Here is a 14494-nt window from a genome sequence, read left to right as displayed (position 1 = left end):
CTTATTGAATGGCTGGAGTATAAAAGGAGACTCGAGGCTCTCCGTGCCATTTCCAGTGAATTACAAAGTGGCTTCTGTAAAAACAAGCTTCTGAAAAGAGGAGCCAGAAGAGATGGGAAGAACAGACTGTCTGAAAGTCACAAGACTCAGACTCAGAATGGGAAAGGGCAAGAAAAATGTTAGAGAATGACTTCAAACATAGCCAAAGAACCAATTACAGAAGGCCGTTTAACAAGGGAGAAAATTAGAGAGTATGTTAGATTTAGAAAGCAAGGCAAGAGAGTTAACTGTTTAACTAACAGAAGAGAAAGTAATTGAGAAAGAATGAAAATGACAGTTATTCAATAAAAACATGGTTATAAATCTGGTCAGTCCCAATGTAAATAGGGAAAATTAAAGTATAATGTGAGAAGAGCTTCCTTTATAGAAGTGTTAATATAGTTAAAACCAAACATTATATGCTTTTGTGTGTATATGCAGGTGCACGTGTGTGTGTATGTGTGTGTGTGCGTGTGCGTGTGCATGTGCGTGTGTGTGTGTGTGTGTGTGTGTGTGTGTGTGTGTGTGTGTGTGTGTATAGACCTGAGGTCAGCCTTGAGTGTCATGTTCCAGGATGCCATCCATCTTGCTTTATGACACGGAGCTTTTCACTGGCCCTGGAACTCACAAAGTAGGCTAGGCTGGCCAGCCAGCGATCCCCAGGAGTCCTTCCTCCTCTTCACTGCCAATGCTGAAGTTTCAGTCTTATGGGTCCCAGCCTTCAAACTCAGGTATTCCTGTTTACACAACCAGCGTTTTACCAACTGAGCTCTTTCTCCAGCCCTTTGTCCTTTATTCTAATGATTAGTCAGGACTTGAGAGTAAAAGATTACTCTAAATTAGAGCATTTGCCTGTTCCCACATATTCTGAATACCTTAGAATACTTCAACCTTATTCAGTATCCAACTTTCATTAATTACAAATATAAACACAGTTGGTTATGCCTTAGTTAGCTTTCTATTCCTATGATAAAATATGGTTTCCAAGAGCAACTTGGAGAAGAAAGGATTTGTTTAGCTTACAGCTCCACAGCACAGTCCATCATCAAGGAAGTCAGGGCAGGAACTGGAGGCAGGAACTGGAGGCAGGAACTGAAGCAGAAACCAGGGAGGAGTGCTGCTTACTGGCTTTATCCTCATGGCTTCCCAGCCTGCTTTCTTGTACAACTCGGGACCCAGGGATGACATCACCCACAGTGAACTGGGCCCTCCTGCATCAATCATTAATCAAGGAAACGCACCACAGGCTTGCCCACAGGTTGGTCTGATGGAAGCACTTTCTCAGCTGTGGTTCCTTCCTTTCAGGTGACTCTAGCTTGTGTCAATCTGACAGAAGTCAAACAGGACAGGTTTTGTTTATTTGTTTGTTTTGTTTTGTTTGTTTGTTGGCAACAGAATCTCGCTCTGTAGCCCTGGCTGTCCTGGAACTTATTCTGTAGATCAGGCTGTCCTCGAACTCAGAGATCTGCCTGGGATTAAAGGTGTGTACCACCACCACCCGGCTCTTCCCCACATTCTTAATGTGGGTAATTCCCCCCACTTAGGGTTCCTGTTGTGCCTGTGAAGTCAGCTGTAAATTTAACGGATGCACATTTAAATGGAATATGCCTTTCCCCTCTTGTCTGGTAGCCATAATATTCGCCTTTTGTTCGCTTGCTTGTTTTAGCAGTTCTTCACCATGCATCCATGTTCTTTCTACGAGTAGAACACATGTGGTATTTGAAGTCACAGGGTTGGAATCCATGGAAGTCCCTGCCTGACAGTTCCACTGTCTGCTCTCCCTGTGTACCAGTGAGCTGCTCTTTGCATGTTTTCTACCACGTCATCTGCAGATTTGACACCTGGGCCGAGACTCGGATTGAGGTTACTTTTTCCAGACAGACTTCATTGTGGCTTTGTTTTTGTAGACAGCTGAGGTGTTGACAATCCCAGACCAGTTGGATCAAATAAGCAGTGGATCTGATCTGAATGGAGAACTCTGGATCCCAGGGTCCTACACATTCTCATTCCTAAAACCAGGGTTCTCCAGATGATTAGAGGCTGGGTAGTCCTTCAAGTCCATCTGAAAGCTAATAGCAGGGGAAAAGAGTTGCTTAGTCTAAGAATCTTGACGCTTCAACAAGAGGGGGCAGTGATTCTACCTCAGAGCAAGGCTGAGGCAAGGAGGCTTGCTGGAGAGAGAGCCAGGGGTGAAGATGCTGGACACTGATGTCTCCAGGTAATAGCAGTATCAAAACTAAACCCACTTGTAACTGTTCCATCCCCTTCATGGAGGCATTTGCTTGTGAAAGGCTTGATGTTTTTTATAAGTGCACTACACTATTTTTAGCTAATTTTATCTTTTACCCTTGTCCTTACACGATTTTAGCAAGTCCGTCTGTGAAGATTTCAGCCTCCCGGTCATTCAATTCTTCTCCTAAGAAGTCTCCGGTGCACTCCCTCCTGACTAGTTCTGCCGAGGAGTCAGTAGGCTCCACATCTCAGTATCGCTCCACCAAAACTATTCACTCACCCAACTCTACAAAAGGTAAGAATGGCCTGATGTGGCTGGTGGGGTTGACTTCTTACAGCAGGGGATTGCAAGATTCTGCACACTCTTCTCATACACAGCCTGCAGTTGATGCTGTAAGTGTGTGGTCTTTAAATTAGACAGCAATTGTCTATGCATCAGGATAATAGAAGCTTAGATCGTGTGTATAAATGCCTTTCTCCTCTTGTCTGGCATGAACAGTGAACTTTATTTTCTGTTTCTTTTTTAATACTTTGTATCTAAGTACTGAGACCTTCCACTCTTGCTTAGTTAGAACATGGCTCTCCTTCAGCCAACACCTTTTTAAGTGTCGATGTCTGAGATACAACCTTGTAAAAAATCTCATCAAACTTTTTATGTTCAGTTTTTGTTTTATAATTTAAAAAGTTTGATTTGTAGTAAGGGCCTTAGAATATTGAAATACTGATAAGTATGTTGAATTGGACTTGAAGTGTTTCTCATTCTACACAGCAGTGACCAAAATCAGCCCAGCACTCTGGACTCACTCTCATTGATGAGGCATAAGTCACACAAGGTGCGGGGTCTCTGTCAAAGCGTTTCTGAGTCTTTTCATCGTCTACGCCACTCCTATTTCTAGAGTCTAAAACCGCTACAAACATCAAGACCTGGTCACATTTGAGTACACTCTATTGTTTATTTGTGCATTGTGTCCTCTGTCTTTTGTTCCCAAGCTCTTTGTGTCATCTCGTCATTCAGGAGACACAGAAAGGAGGTCCCAGAGTCCAAGCCGGGTCTACGTGGTGAATTCTGAGCCATCCATGGCCACATAGCCCTGCCTCAAAGGCGGCAAACAGACCACAAGCAAGTGCAAAAACCAACTAACTGACCCGTTCAGAGTGATCCCGGGCGGAGGGGCAGTACCCGAAACGTCCCACAGTGACAGGACATCTTACCCCATTTCAGATCCTCGATAACTAACTGACCCGTTCAGAGTGATCCCGGGCGGAGGGGCAGTACCCGAAACGTCCCACAGTGACAGGACATCTTACCCCATTTCAGATCCTCGATAACTAACTGACCCGTTCAGAGTGATCCCGGGCGGAGGGGCAGTACCCGAAACGTCCCACAGTGACAGGACATCTTACCCCATTTCAGATCCTCGATAACTAACTGACCCGTTCAGAGTGATCCCGGGCGGAGGGGCAGTACCCGAAACGTCCCACAGTGACAGGACATCTTACCCCATTTCAGATCCTCGATAACTAACTGACCCGTTCAGAGTGATCCCGGGCGGAGGGGCAGTACCCGAAACGTCCCACAGTGACAGGACATCTTACCCCATTTCAGATCCTCGATAACTAACTGACCCGTTCAGAGTGATCCCGGGCGGAGGGGCAGTACCCGAAACATCACACAGTGACAGGACATCTTCCCCCGTTTCAGATCCTCGCCAAGCATCATGTTGTGTACTATTTCTGTTCAAATATTTCTAAAAGGCTGTTTCTCATCCTCTTAAATTGAAAACCTTTTAGATACTTATTTTTATTTTTTTTTTATTTTTTTTTTTTTTGGTTTTTCGAGACAGGGTTTCTCTGTGTAGCTTTGCGCCTTTCCTGGGACTCACTTGGTAGCCCAGGCTGGCCTCGAACTCACAGAGATCCGCCTGGCTCTGCCTCCCGAGTGCTGGGATTAAAGGCGTGCGCCACCACCGCCCGGCTGATACTTATTTTTAATACTATAATTACAACAAAAAGGGTATTTGGTAATAAAAAGTAAACAAAAATGTTTTCAAAATTATGAATCTAGTCGGGTGCTAAGATCAAAATTCACCTCTTCCATTTGCTAACCAAGTACTTTGAAAAATGGACAGAACTTACACACTTACTAAAGACAGCATTCATGGCTTTCGGGCCTCATCAGTTACTGCCACATCCTAGGGTCGCTGTGCTGTGCCGTCCTCCATGTAGCCCTTGCCCACCACGTAGACCATCCACACTCAGGTGACAGCCCTATGTGGGAAAGTGGGCCAGGGTCTGAATTAGATCCTGCGCTGCACGCCCCAGTTAGGAACTCCTCAGGTTTGTGTGAAAATGACCACTGGACAAAGTGTCACTAACTTGAAGTATTCTCCTGAGTCCTGTGTAGTACTATGGAGTTGAATAACAGTAAATCAAATTGATTTGAAACAAAACCAGATAAGCTAGTGTTGCTGCATTTAAATGGGAATTTTTTTCATTTTCAAATGTTTCAAAGTTTTCTTAGGAAAAGTTGTTTAGCACCTAATTTGAAGATTTCTAAAAGCAATATTGAATAGACTTTTAATATCACATCTAAGCAATTTCCTAATAGATTCACAGTCTCCGTCACTAGAAACAACAGGAAAAACATGCCGAAAACTGCAGAACAGACTGGAAAGTTTGCAAACCCTGGTAGAAGATTTACAGCTGAAGAACCAAGGTACCGTACAGAGGTCTCAGGCTGGGGGTTTAGCTCAGTGATAGAGCGCTTGCCTAGCTAACAAAAGCCCTGGGTTCAGTCCTCAGAACTGGGGGGAGGGGGGGGATTCACAAAAAGATACACACACACACACACACACAGCTTGAGTTTTCCTGCCTGGCCCACAGTCAAGGCAAATCTCTCTCACCTGCCAGTCCCACAGCCGCTCAGACCCGACCAAATAAACACAGAGACTTATTGGTTACAAACTGTATGGCCGTGGCAGGCTTCTTGCTAACTGTTCTTACAGCTTAAATTAATCCATTTCTATAAATCTATACCTTGCCACGTGGCTCGTGGCTTGCTGGCATCTTCACAAGCTGTTTGTCATCATGGCTGCTGGCAGTGTCTCTCTGACTCAGCCTTCCCAGCTTTATTCTCCTCCTTGTCCCGCCTACACTTCCTGCCTAGCCAATGGCCAATCAGTGTTTTATTTATCGACTAATTAGCAACACATTTAACATACAGAACATCCCACAGCACTTCCTCTTTTTTTTTTTTTTCCAAAAGGAAGGTTTTAACCTTAACAAAGTAAAATTACATATAATTTGGGAATTTGGGCGTAGCTTCTCTTACTACTTCCTGCTGGAGGGGGGCGCTGTATCTTATGGGGACACAAAGAAAATTTTAGGATTATGGAATAGTCCATGAGGCTGTATCGTCTGAGCCAGTTGCCTTGAAACCATTCTGGATGTTGGATCATCTGGGCCATGGTGTCATCGGAGACCTTTCAGGGGGTCTTGGCTGGTCAAACCTGATGTATCTTAATCTGGAACAAATCCATAGCCTTTGGCTTTCTGTGGGAACAAAAGCAGAGTCTCCTTTCCAAAGCAACACATCCTTACATCCAAATTTTGAAGTCAAGGTAACTTTAAAATATATATATATTGGTTTAACTCAACAGCTTTTACAATCAAATGTTTTTCTGCAGTTAAAAATCCCAAAGACAACACAATCCAGATTCTCTGTGTAATATCCATTTTTACGTGGCTTATTTTTATACTACCTTTACTGTCTCTTTAAAGACTTTATTTTTAAAAACTATTTATTTCTTTATATAACTGTATATATTCCTTTTTCTTTCTCTTTCAAGCCTACGTACATTTTTATACACATTGTAAACTATTACACCTGAATCTGTCTTATTGTGAATCTATTGCTTTAAACTGCAGCAGCTGTGGCTGCTGGCTCCGTCCACCTCAGCTTCCCAACATGGCAGTGGTAGTTTACCACCAGCTCTGGGAGCTATCGTGGGTCTATGCTTTTATCCAAGCAGCGTGTAGTCCAGAAACCTCTTTTTTTGTTTTGTACTAGCAAAGTCTAAATCCACCACATAGCTTAATGTGCCACTTGCAGAGGCCTCATTCCCGCCATAAGACGTACGCTAGGAACCCACAAGTAGCTCAAACCTGCAGCTGCCGCTCATTTGAGAGAGACAATTAGGAACTGTTTTTAGCTCCGTTTTAGAATCTTTTTCCTCAGTTTTGAGGTGGAAACTCTTGCCACCACGTTGGACGCCATTTGTAGATGTACCCAACCTTCTTATTAAATAAGAAACACAGAACCAATGCAAAGAAGAAAGCCAAGAGGTCAGAGCTAAGAGCTAAAACCTTACCCTTCCTCCTGCAGTGGTCCTACCTCTCCGAACTAGCTACCCCTGTGTTAAAGTCTTTATATAGTGTTCCTGTTCTGCCTTCTCATTGGTTGTAAACCCAACCACATGACCGCCTCGTCACAGCCTGTCTGTATAGGCCTCCAGGTTTTCCTTGCTTGGTATTGAGATTAAAGGAATGTGTGTCCAATAATGGCTGTATCCCTGAACACACAGAGACTTACCCAGCTCTGCCTACCAAGTGCTGGGATTACAAGTGTATGCCACCACTGCCCTGCTTTCCTATGGCTTGCTAATAGCTCTGACCCCCGGGCAACTTTATTTATTAACATACAAATAACATTTTAATACAAATAAAATATCACCACACACACACACTAAATATTTTTGTGACAGCAGATATTTATACAATAAATGTAAGCATAGTAATAATAATAGGCTCTGCTTGCACCTGTGTGCAGCCCCTAAATTCAGGGCTGCTCTTGTCTTCATGGGGCCTTCCTGACAGCACGGGAGTGTGGGAGCTGTTATTGTTGTCATAACAATGAGAGCACAAGACAACACAGTCAGTCCTGTGTCTCCTAGTGAACGGTAGAGCTGGGACTTGATCCCTGCAACTCCTACCACACCGTGGTCAACTCACATCGCTGTTGAGTGAAATCCCAGGTCCCCTAAACAGTACGAACACATTTCTGTTTAGATTATTGAGTATTTTTAAAAACAGTTCAAGAATTTCATACAATTTATTTTGATTGCGTTCCTTTCCCTACCAGAACCACCCTTCCCTCCCCACCCACCCAACTTGGTGTCTTTTTAAAAACCTACCAAATATAGTTGGTGCTGCCCATATTATTGTGCGTTTTTTTAAAGGAGTGTAGGTTTGGTGGGTGCTTTTTTGGCCCACCTTTTGCCCACACTTCAACTTATATTTCTGAGGTCATCCTACCCATGTCCTCTTAGAATCTTCTAATTGGGAGATGCTGGCATTTGTTAACAGAAACAGTTCCTTGGACTAGAGGCAGTGACCAGTAGGGCGGCTCTTGAGTTCTGAACAAATAGTTTGGAAGGTTTGGGCAGAGTTTATCATCACTTAAAGTATAGGGCTGTAGGGACAGCTTGTTGTTAAGGCATTACCTCACATGTCCAAGACTGTGGGTTCAATCTCAGCACAACCAAAAGCCAAAATCATACACACGTTTCCATTTGTGTGCATGCACACAAGAGAAATCTCCCACACTGTTTACAGTAATGACTGCTGACCCCCAAGATGGGAGGTCGGGAGGCTTTCCTCTGCTACCCTTTGGAGGTGCTTGCATTCTGCTTCTTCTGTCTCCACCTGCTTAGGGAGGCTGTAAGCTTGCCGTCACAGCAGCCTTTACAAAAGTGCACTGCACTGAAGTCTTACACACCTCTGGGCTCAGAGTGAGGCTGTTCTGCATGCTAAAGGCTCATCCTTAAAGACAAGTGTGGAGGGACTTAAAACCAGCGATGACTCTCCAGTCTAACTTTGTTTTATTGGTATTTTCAGCAATGTCTTCAATGATCAGAAATCAAGAAAAGAGAATTCAGAAAGTGAAAGACCAGGAAAAAATGTTACTAAAATGACACATTGCTTGCCCGCTCTCTACAGAGGGCTAACACCCGATTAATTGTGATGTTACTTATAATTAGTGCCCTGTGGACTTTTTCTTTTTATGTGAAAATTTAATAAAAAATACCCTGTCCTGTAAACTCTATTTTGAAATAAACTTCTTGAATGCTCTCACAGTAAAACTTTGAACACTACCAGCTAGATTTGAGAGTATTCATATATTATAATGTATTAATTTATGCTAATTCTAGCACATTGGTATAATTGTTTTAAATTATTTTACTGGTTCTGAGATAGTAGAGCCATTTTGTTTTCAGCTTAAACAAATTCCTGAAGAGGAAAAAAGGAGTGTTCATATGGTGTAAAGGGGCACAGTGCCAAGACCAGGACAAACTCCATCGTGCTGGACAAACTCCATCGTGCCGGACAAACACCAGCCTTCTTGGGTGACCTTGAATTCACTGTTTGTTCTGTCGATATCAGTAATCAACAAAATTTTTAGAAATCTCTCCCCTTACATAAAACTAAAGAAAGACAATACTTGGTTACTCTTTAACAAATGAATAGGTAAGTTCTAGATTGAACTAATATAGTCTACCTTCCTGAAATTGTAATAAACTGGGGCGTATTTGAATGCAAACCGAATATAATGGACATGACGATGACACGTAAGTCACATAAGTGTTTCGTTGGGGCCAAAACATGAGAGACAATGTGGCTAGCTGTCCACAACATGTTGTCTTCCACTCCCTGGTACACAGTTGTCATGGGAACACAGCTGCCTGGCTGGAGGCCGTGTTGCAGCCCTGTGTCCCTCACCTATGGAGGTGGTCACCTGACCAGTTCTCACAGGTGGAAAGGAACATGAACAGAGAACCATGTGCTACTTCAGGTCCAGGTGTTAATACTGCATTTGTGGTTTTCCCCCAAGTTATTTCCCTCCCACAGGCCTGATGCAGAAGATGAGAGGGCCATTAGGGTGGTGGTACCACAGGGCAGAAGGGGTTCTGGGGGACTCTACAAGGAGGGGAGCTGCTGCCCAGATGAGCTACTGCAGACTGATAGAGGGGCAAGTGTGTGTGTGTGTGTGGGGGGGGGTTCCTACCTTCTTACCTGGTGCCAGCAGGAGCCCTGGCCCAGCAGTCAGTGACATGCTCTCACAATGACAGCTACCACTCTAAGCACATCCAACTTCAAAGGATGGCAAAATAGATGTATATTTAATTATTAATAATGTATGTATATATACATAGCATAATCTGTTTCCTAAGTCAGTTGGCTTCAATGAAAGATGAACTTTTATTTCATCAGGTGACTATAGATAGAATTCTAGAGACTTTTGTTTAAATTGCTTTACTTCTTAGGGGGATATTTGAACATCGTGAAGTAATGGCCAGTGCCTTCTTCAGACCTCACTATGAGATACATAAGCGGAATGTATGAACTTCATCCTAAAGAGCTGGGAGCCCAAAGCTTGCAAACAGCCTGCTAATCACTGACTGATGCTGCTTTCAGGTGACTCTGTGATTTTGTCAGCAAACTGTCTCAGCCGGATTGAATATTGTTCTTCCAACAGATAGTGTACTGTTTAAACACATAAAAACTCATTTATCCGAGCACTGGGAAGATAGAAGTGGGAAGATCAGGGGCTGAAGGTCATCCTTAGCTATAGATCAAGTTCCAGGCCAGTTTGGGCTGTCCCATCTCAGAGTAACAACAAAGAACTGGGATGAAGCTCAGCATAGAATGGTTTGCCCGGCACTGCATAAAACTGGCTGTGGTGGCATGTGTCTGTAATCCCAGCACCCGAGATGTGGAGACAGGAGGAGAGTTTCAAGGGCATCCTTGGCTACATAGTGAATTTTTTGGTAAGCCTGGGCTACAAGCAACCCTGCCTCAAAAACATTTCATCTTTAAATACCAGCATGCTGAATTCCCTTCTAAGCAAAGTTTTTAAAAATATTGAGAACTTTCTCCAAAAAGGAAAACAGACTCCGTATTTCATCTGCTGTAACATTTGATGTTTGCTTTTCTCTGTATGTAAAATATCATACCGTTACTTTATTTCTAGGTTATGGTGCTAAAATTGAAACAAATAATTCAGACATTTAATAAGGATATTACAACTCAAGATTTATTGTCCAATTATAACTTAAAGCTTAGTAATTATTTCTTCTCAGAGCAAGGATATTCTTCTGTGTCATGGTCCTGTATAGACTTTCCTCACTGGTGAGAAGATGAGTGAGGAGGTGACAGGGGAAAACCCTCTCTAGGGCAGCCCACCTGTGAGACCTGGTGGGACCAGGATGGGGAAGTGAACAGAGATGGTCTGACAGGGCGCTGTGGGTAAAGGATGCACACACCCCTTGCTGGAGCCAGACTCGGACCTGTAACCCCCAGTCCTCAAAGAAATATGGTGTCCCCTTCAAGCCACCTCACCACCTCACACCCAACCCTCTCATGCTCCACTTCCTGGATGATCAACTCAGACTTTAAAGCGTCAAGACAAAGACATGCCTGCTAACTCCGCACCCACCCTCGGCACTTAAAATGGAACAAAAACTCCTGGGGAGTCTTCCAGCGTCACTCAGATCCTGACTGGTCACAGTTCCACATGGTGTCACTGTTAATGTAAACAGCGTTGCTTAGCTGGATTCGATGAGGCTTGCTGTCGCCTCCCTGTTCTAGGAGCTCCTACAGGCTCTGCCTCGTACTTTTGCAGCTGGGTAGTTTCTCCTTGCCCAGAGTCCATACCTCAGTCTTAGCCAAACCAACTACCCAGGGACGATCAATCCCTCAAGTAATGATGTGTCAGCACAAACCTGTCAAGGCAACAAGGGGAAAGTCCCTGCTCACAGGAAGCACTATATCTGCATGCATACGTCTTCCTACATTTTGGACAAAAGCCACACTAGCAACTCTGAGAGAACTCTGATGGTTACAAATGGAATCACACTGCCTTTAAATTATGCAGTGTACTCTACAGCCTTAGCCTCTTCCACGTTCTGCGGCAGCCTCGCGGATGCTTTGCAGAGGGAGTCAGTGGATCCCCCACCACCCGTGAACCACTTTATCCTCATGGCCAGTCTGCAGGAGTCTGTTGCTGCATTCTTCCCAGCGAGTGACCTCCCTGTTCTCCACCAATACAAACTTCCACTCCACCACCGTGTCTGCAGGCAGGAAGACGGAATGAGACCACAGCCCGTCCTTACAGTAGTGGAGTGGGATGTACGTGGTCCATCCCCCAAGATTCTCATGGTCTCCAGTTACTGCAATGAACTGCACATCGGTGCTCGTGGTGTAGTGCACCTGGAACTGGATGCTGACCTTCTGAGGTTCCAGAGACACCACCTTCCCATCTGCTCCCCAGCCTCTTCCTCCCACAGGAGTGCCTCTGCCATCATCCATCCCCTGCCTTAGGCCCTCAAGACTGCCACCCAAACCAACATCCCCCCAAGATGAGTGCCGAGACACCACTTCCCAGTCCTCGTGGCCTGCCGGGTCCTGACTGGCCTGCGCAAGGCCGGCTGCTTTAGCTATGTCCCCGAGCAGGCTGCCGCAGGGCGGCTTCTCCACCACGCCCCCAGCTGTTCCTTGTCCTTTGCAGGGTCTCCGCTCTCCTCCATGAACTTCCAGGCTTTGGTTCCTTGACACTTCTGGGTTGGCCCTGGAGTGTGTGTCTGGAATCTTTCCAGCAGGAACATACTCTCTGGCATTGCCCCAGTCTGCTCCAGCATTCTGCAGTCTCTGTACTCCCTGCAGGTCACCAGGATCTTTGGTCTCGGAAAGCAAATGTCCATTGTTTTCTTGAAGCTGCTCTAAGAGAGGAAAGTGCAGCAACATTAGGTGGTTCACCAAGGAAAACTGATAGCATCGATGGCTATGTCTTCGTTTCTATGTGTCGTTCAAGTTCTGTAGAAATCAAGTACCTGTCTGCACCTTCCCAACACTGCTCTAAGAGCCAACAACCAAAAACACTCGGGAATCTCGGCGCCCAGCGTGAAAGAGAATGAACTGGCAAACTGCAAAGTCTTCCACAGTCCAACCAAGTTGGCAGGGATCCAAGGTTAAGTCACTTGGCTCCTGTCATTTAAAAAAAAAAAAAAATGCTGTCCAGGGGTTAGGGCAGGCGCTTAGCAGGAGGCCCAGCCACACACACTGTGGCTTGTGTGGGACAAAGGACTGCATGCTACCCTGCACCTGAGTGCACACATGTACTCCCTGGAAGAGAGTGCAGGGCAGGGGCCAGCTCTGGAAGGCAGTGTGGTCAGTGTCAGGGATACCAAGAATGACTGAGTAGAGTTGGGGTGAACTTGAGGGGAGAGAAATCTCCTCAAAGACACATGAGCTCCCCCTGCCCCAACACACACTATACACACTTAAGAAACTTTCTTAAAAGCCCACAATCCAAGTCCCCTAAAGACTTGGTTTCTTTCCTGGCTACCTAAACAGCTCTCAAAGCCTAAACTCTTACACTCGTCATGGGGGACGGGGGTGGGGTGTGTGTGTGTGTGTGTGTGTGTGTATGTGTGTGTGCTTCATTTCGCCTCTTTTTAATTGGTGAGCTTCAGAGTGAGAGGTCAACAAATATTACTCTGAATTCCCAATTTTCAGCTTAAAACATGAGGGGGGCCTTCAGAAACAAAGGAAAACAGATGAACCGCTTATCCAAAATCAGCCGTGGGAAGATTTTCACGTGGCTGCAAATGACCACCACTAAAAATAAGTTCTGCCAGGCAACGACAACTTGCCAAAGGGCACAGGAAGGTAAGGCTTTGTGCCAGTGCGTACTGGTTGCCTGGTCGGGGGTCTCTAGAATGTAGATCTAAACTTATAGGGCAATCCCATCAGAGTTTGGTTCCCTACTAGGCCGCCTGGGCTGTTGTAAACGCGCACACACGGCCAGCGCACAGCCCCAGCTGCAGTGGCTTTCATGACCCACGTCTAAGCTGAATTTTACTTTCTGAAAGAACTGTCCAGACAGTAGGAAGTGAGCGTTCAACGCTCTCTAGCCCCAAAATCACAACCAAGAAGGGGTGTGGGGTGTCAGGGCTTTGAGACTCAGAGGATGCCCCTCCCAGCTCCATCGGAGACTGGAGAGAGTTGTGAGACGCCCCCCATACCAGCCTCGCGCACTGCGCCAAGCGGAGCCAGGCGGAGAAGCCGTGCCCGCCGGAGCGGCAGCAGCTAGGCGCGGCCTCCGGAGGACCCGCGTGGCTTCTCCAGGACCGTACAGCCCGGGAACGCGACGGGACCCAGGAGGGTTCAGTCCCAGGTCCGGAAAGTTGGTCCACCAGGACCCACCTGGAGAGCTTCAGGTGGCTTTCTTCCCCTTCCCCAGTGAACTTCCAGACACCGGGCACATCTGCCCCGAGCCCCGGGGAGGAAGAATACCTGGTTTGGAGACCAGCACCCGTTCGGAAGGTCCAGGGCTCAGGCCGCCACCGCCACCGCCACCACCACCCGGACCGCCTCCCGGAGCCGCAGCCTCTCCTGGAGGTACGTCCTTCTGCGGCTTCGCACCCCCGTCTTTCCCCGGGGCCCCAAGGTCGCCCCGCAGCAGCCACAGGATGAGCGCTCCCGCCAGACCCCCGCCGACCAGCAGGGCGGACCAGACGGCGCCCATGGCTGAGAGGCTGCGGGAGACTACCGGGCGCGGACCAGGGCTCCGCTCACCCGCGCGGCCACACCCACCCCGCCCGCCCCAGCCTTTTACGGTTCCACGGTGGCCGGCCAGTCCGCAGTGGGCCGCGAACTTCCCGGCCCCGCCCCGCAGCTGGGAGCGCGCCCACTTCCCATCGCTCCGCCCCCTCCGGCTCTCCACGCCGGGTCCCGATCCACTGGGTCCCGCACCAAAAGAGCCTGCTTGCGCACAGCACCGAGCCGGGGCAAAGGATTCCCGGAGCTCCGAGGCGGGAAAGGGCTTAGGGACCTGGGCCCTTAGACACGCAGGGGTGGAGGGGGGTGGGGGGGAGGACGTGGAGGCCTAGAGGAAGCTCCGCTCCGGTTCCCAGCTGCGCCTAGCCTTCCCGAACTTCTTTCTATGTAATAATCTACTTGAAGGCCCACCACCTCAACCAATCCCTTTCCTCCTCGAACCTCCTACCCCCTCCTTTTTAAAGAGAAAGGTCCAGACTAGCCTAGAACTCTTTATATATCTAAGGCTGGCCTCAAACTCGAGATCCTCCTGATTCAGCCCGATTCTTCCACGTCTTTTTGCTGCGTGTGTTGCTGCATAATGTACCCCCACCCAATCTGAACTGGA

The 14494-nt window shown here is 46.8% G+C and overlaps 2 protein-coding genes across 2 annotated transcripts in view; one reads left to right on the top strand and one right to left on the bottom strand.

The window, feature by feature from the left end:
- Positions 1 to 8430, top strand: part of Ccdc158 (coiled-coil domain containing 158) — a 56742-nt gene extending 48312 nt beyond the window's left edge. Inside the window, exons 22-24 of the mRNA XM_059274683.1 lie at positions 2408 to 2566; positions 4880 to 4987; positions 8167 to 8430. Of these exons, the coding sequence (XP_059130666.1) occupies positions 2408 to 2566; positions 4880 to 4987; positions 8167 to 8243 (344 nt within the window). The 3' untranslated portion in view covers positions 8244 to 8430. The remainder of the gene's footprint in view (positions 1 to 2407; positions 2567 to 4879; positions 4988 to 8166) is intronic.
- Positions 8431 to 10490: 2060 nt separating this feature from the next.
- On the bottom strand, positions 10491 to 13913 carry Stbd1 (starch binding domain 1). The gene is made up of 2 exons (XM_059274685.1): positions 13624 to 13913; positions 10491 to 12047 (listed from the first exon to the last, which is right to left on the bottom strand). The coding sequence occupies exons 1-2, from the start codon at positions 13853 to 13855 to the stop codon at positions 11269 to 11271; spliced, it is 1011 nt and encodes a 336-aa protein (XP_059130668.1). The 5' UTR covers positions 13856 to 13913; the 3' UTR covers positions 10491 to 11268.
- Between the last annotated feature and the right edge of the window lie 581 nt (positions 13914 to 14494).

Source organism: Peromyscus eremicus, chromosome 10, assembly GCF_949786415.1.
Source record: "Peromyscus eremicus chromosome 10, PerEre_H2_v1, whole genome shotgun sequence".
NCBI lineage: Eukaryota > Metazoa > Chordata > Mammalia > Rodentia > Cricetidae > Peromyscus > Peromyscus eremicus.
This window is presented reverse-complemented; position numbering and strand designations above follow the sequence as displayed.

What these genes read in the sequence shown, in the direction of transcription:
- Stbd1 (XM_059274685.1), bottom strand. Translation starts at nt 13,855, where the DNA reads ATGGGCGCCGTCTGGTCCGCCCTGCTGGTCGGCGGGGGTCTGGCGGGA. An exon ending in GGTGCTGGTCTCCAAACCAG is followed by an intron (nt 12,048 to 13,623) that starts GTATTCTTCCTC and finishes TTCCTCTCTTAG; the next exon opens with AGCAGCTTCAAGAAAACAAT.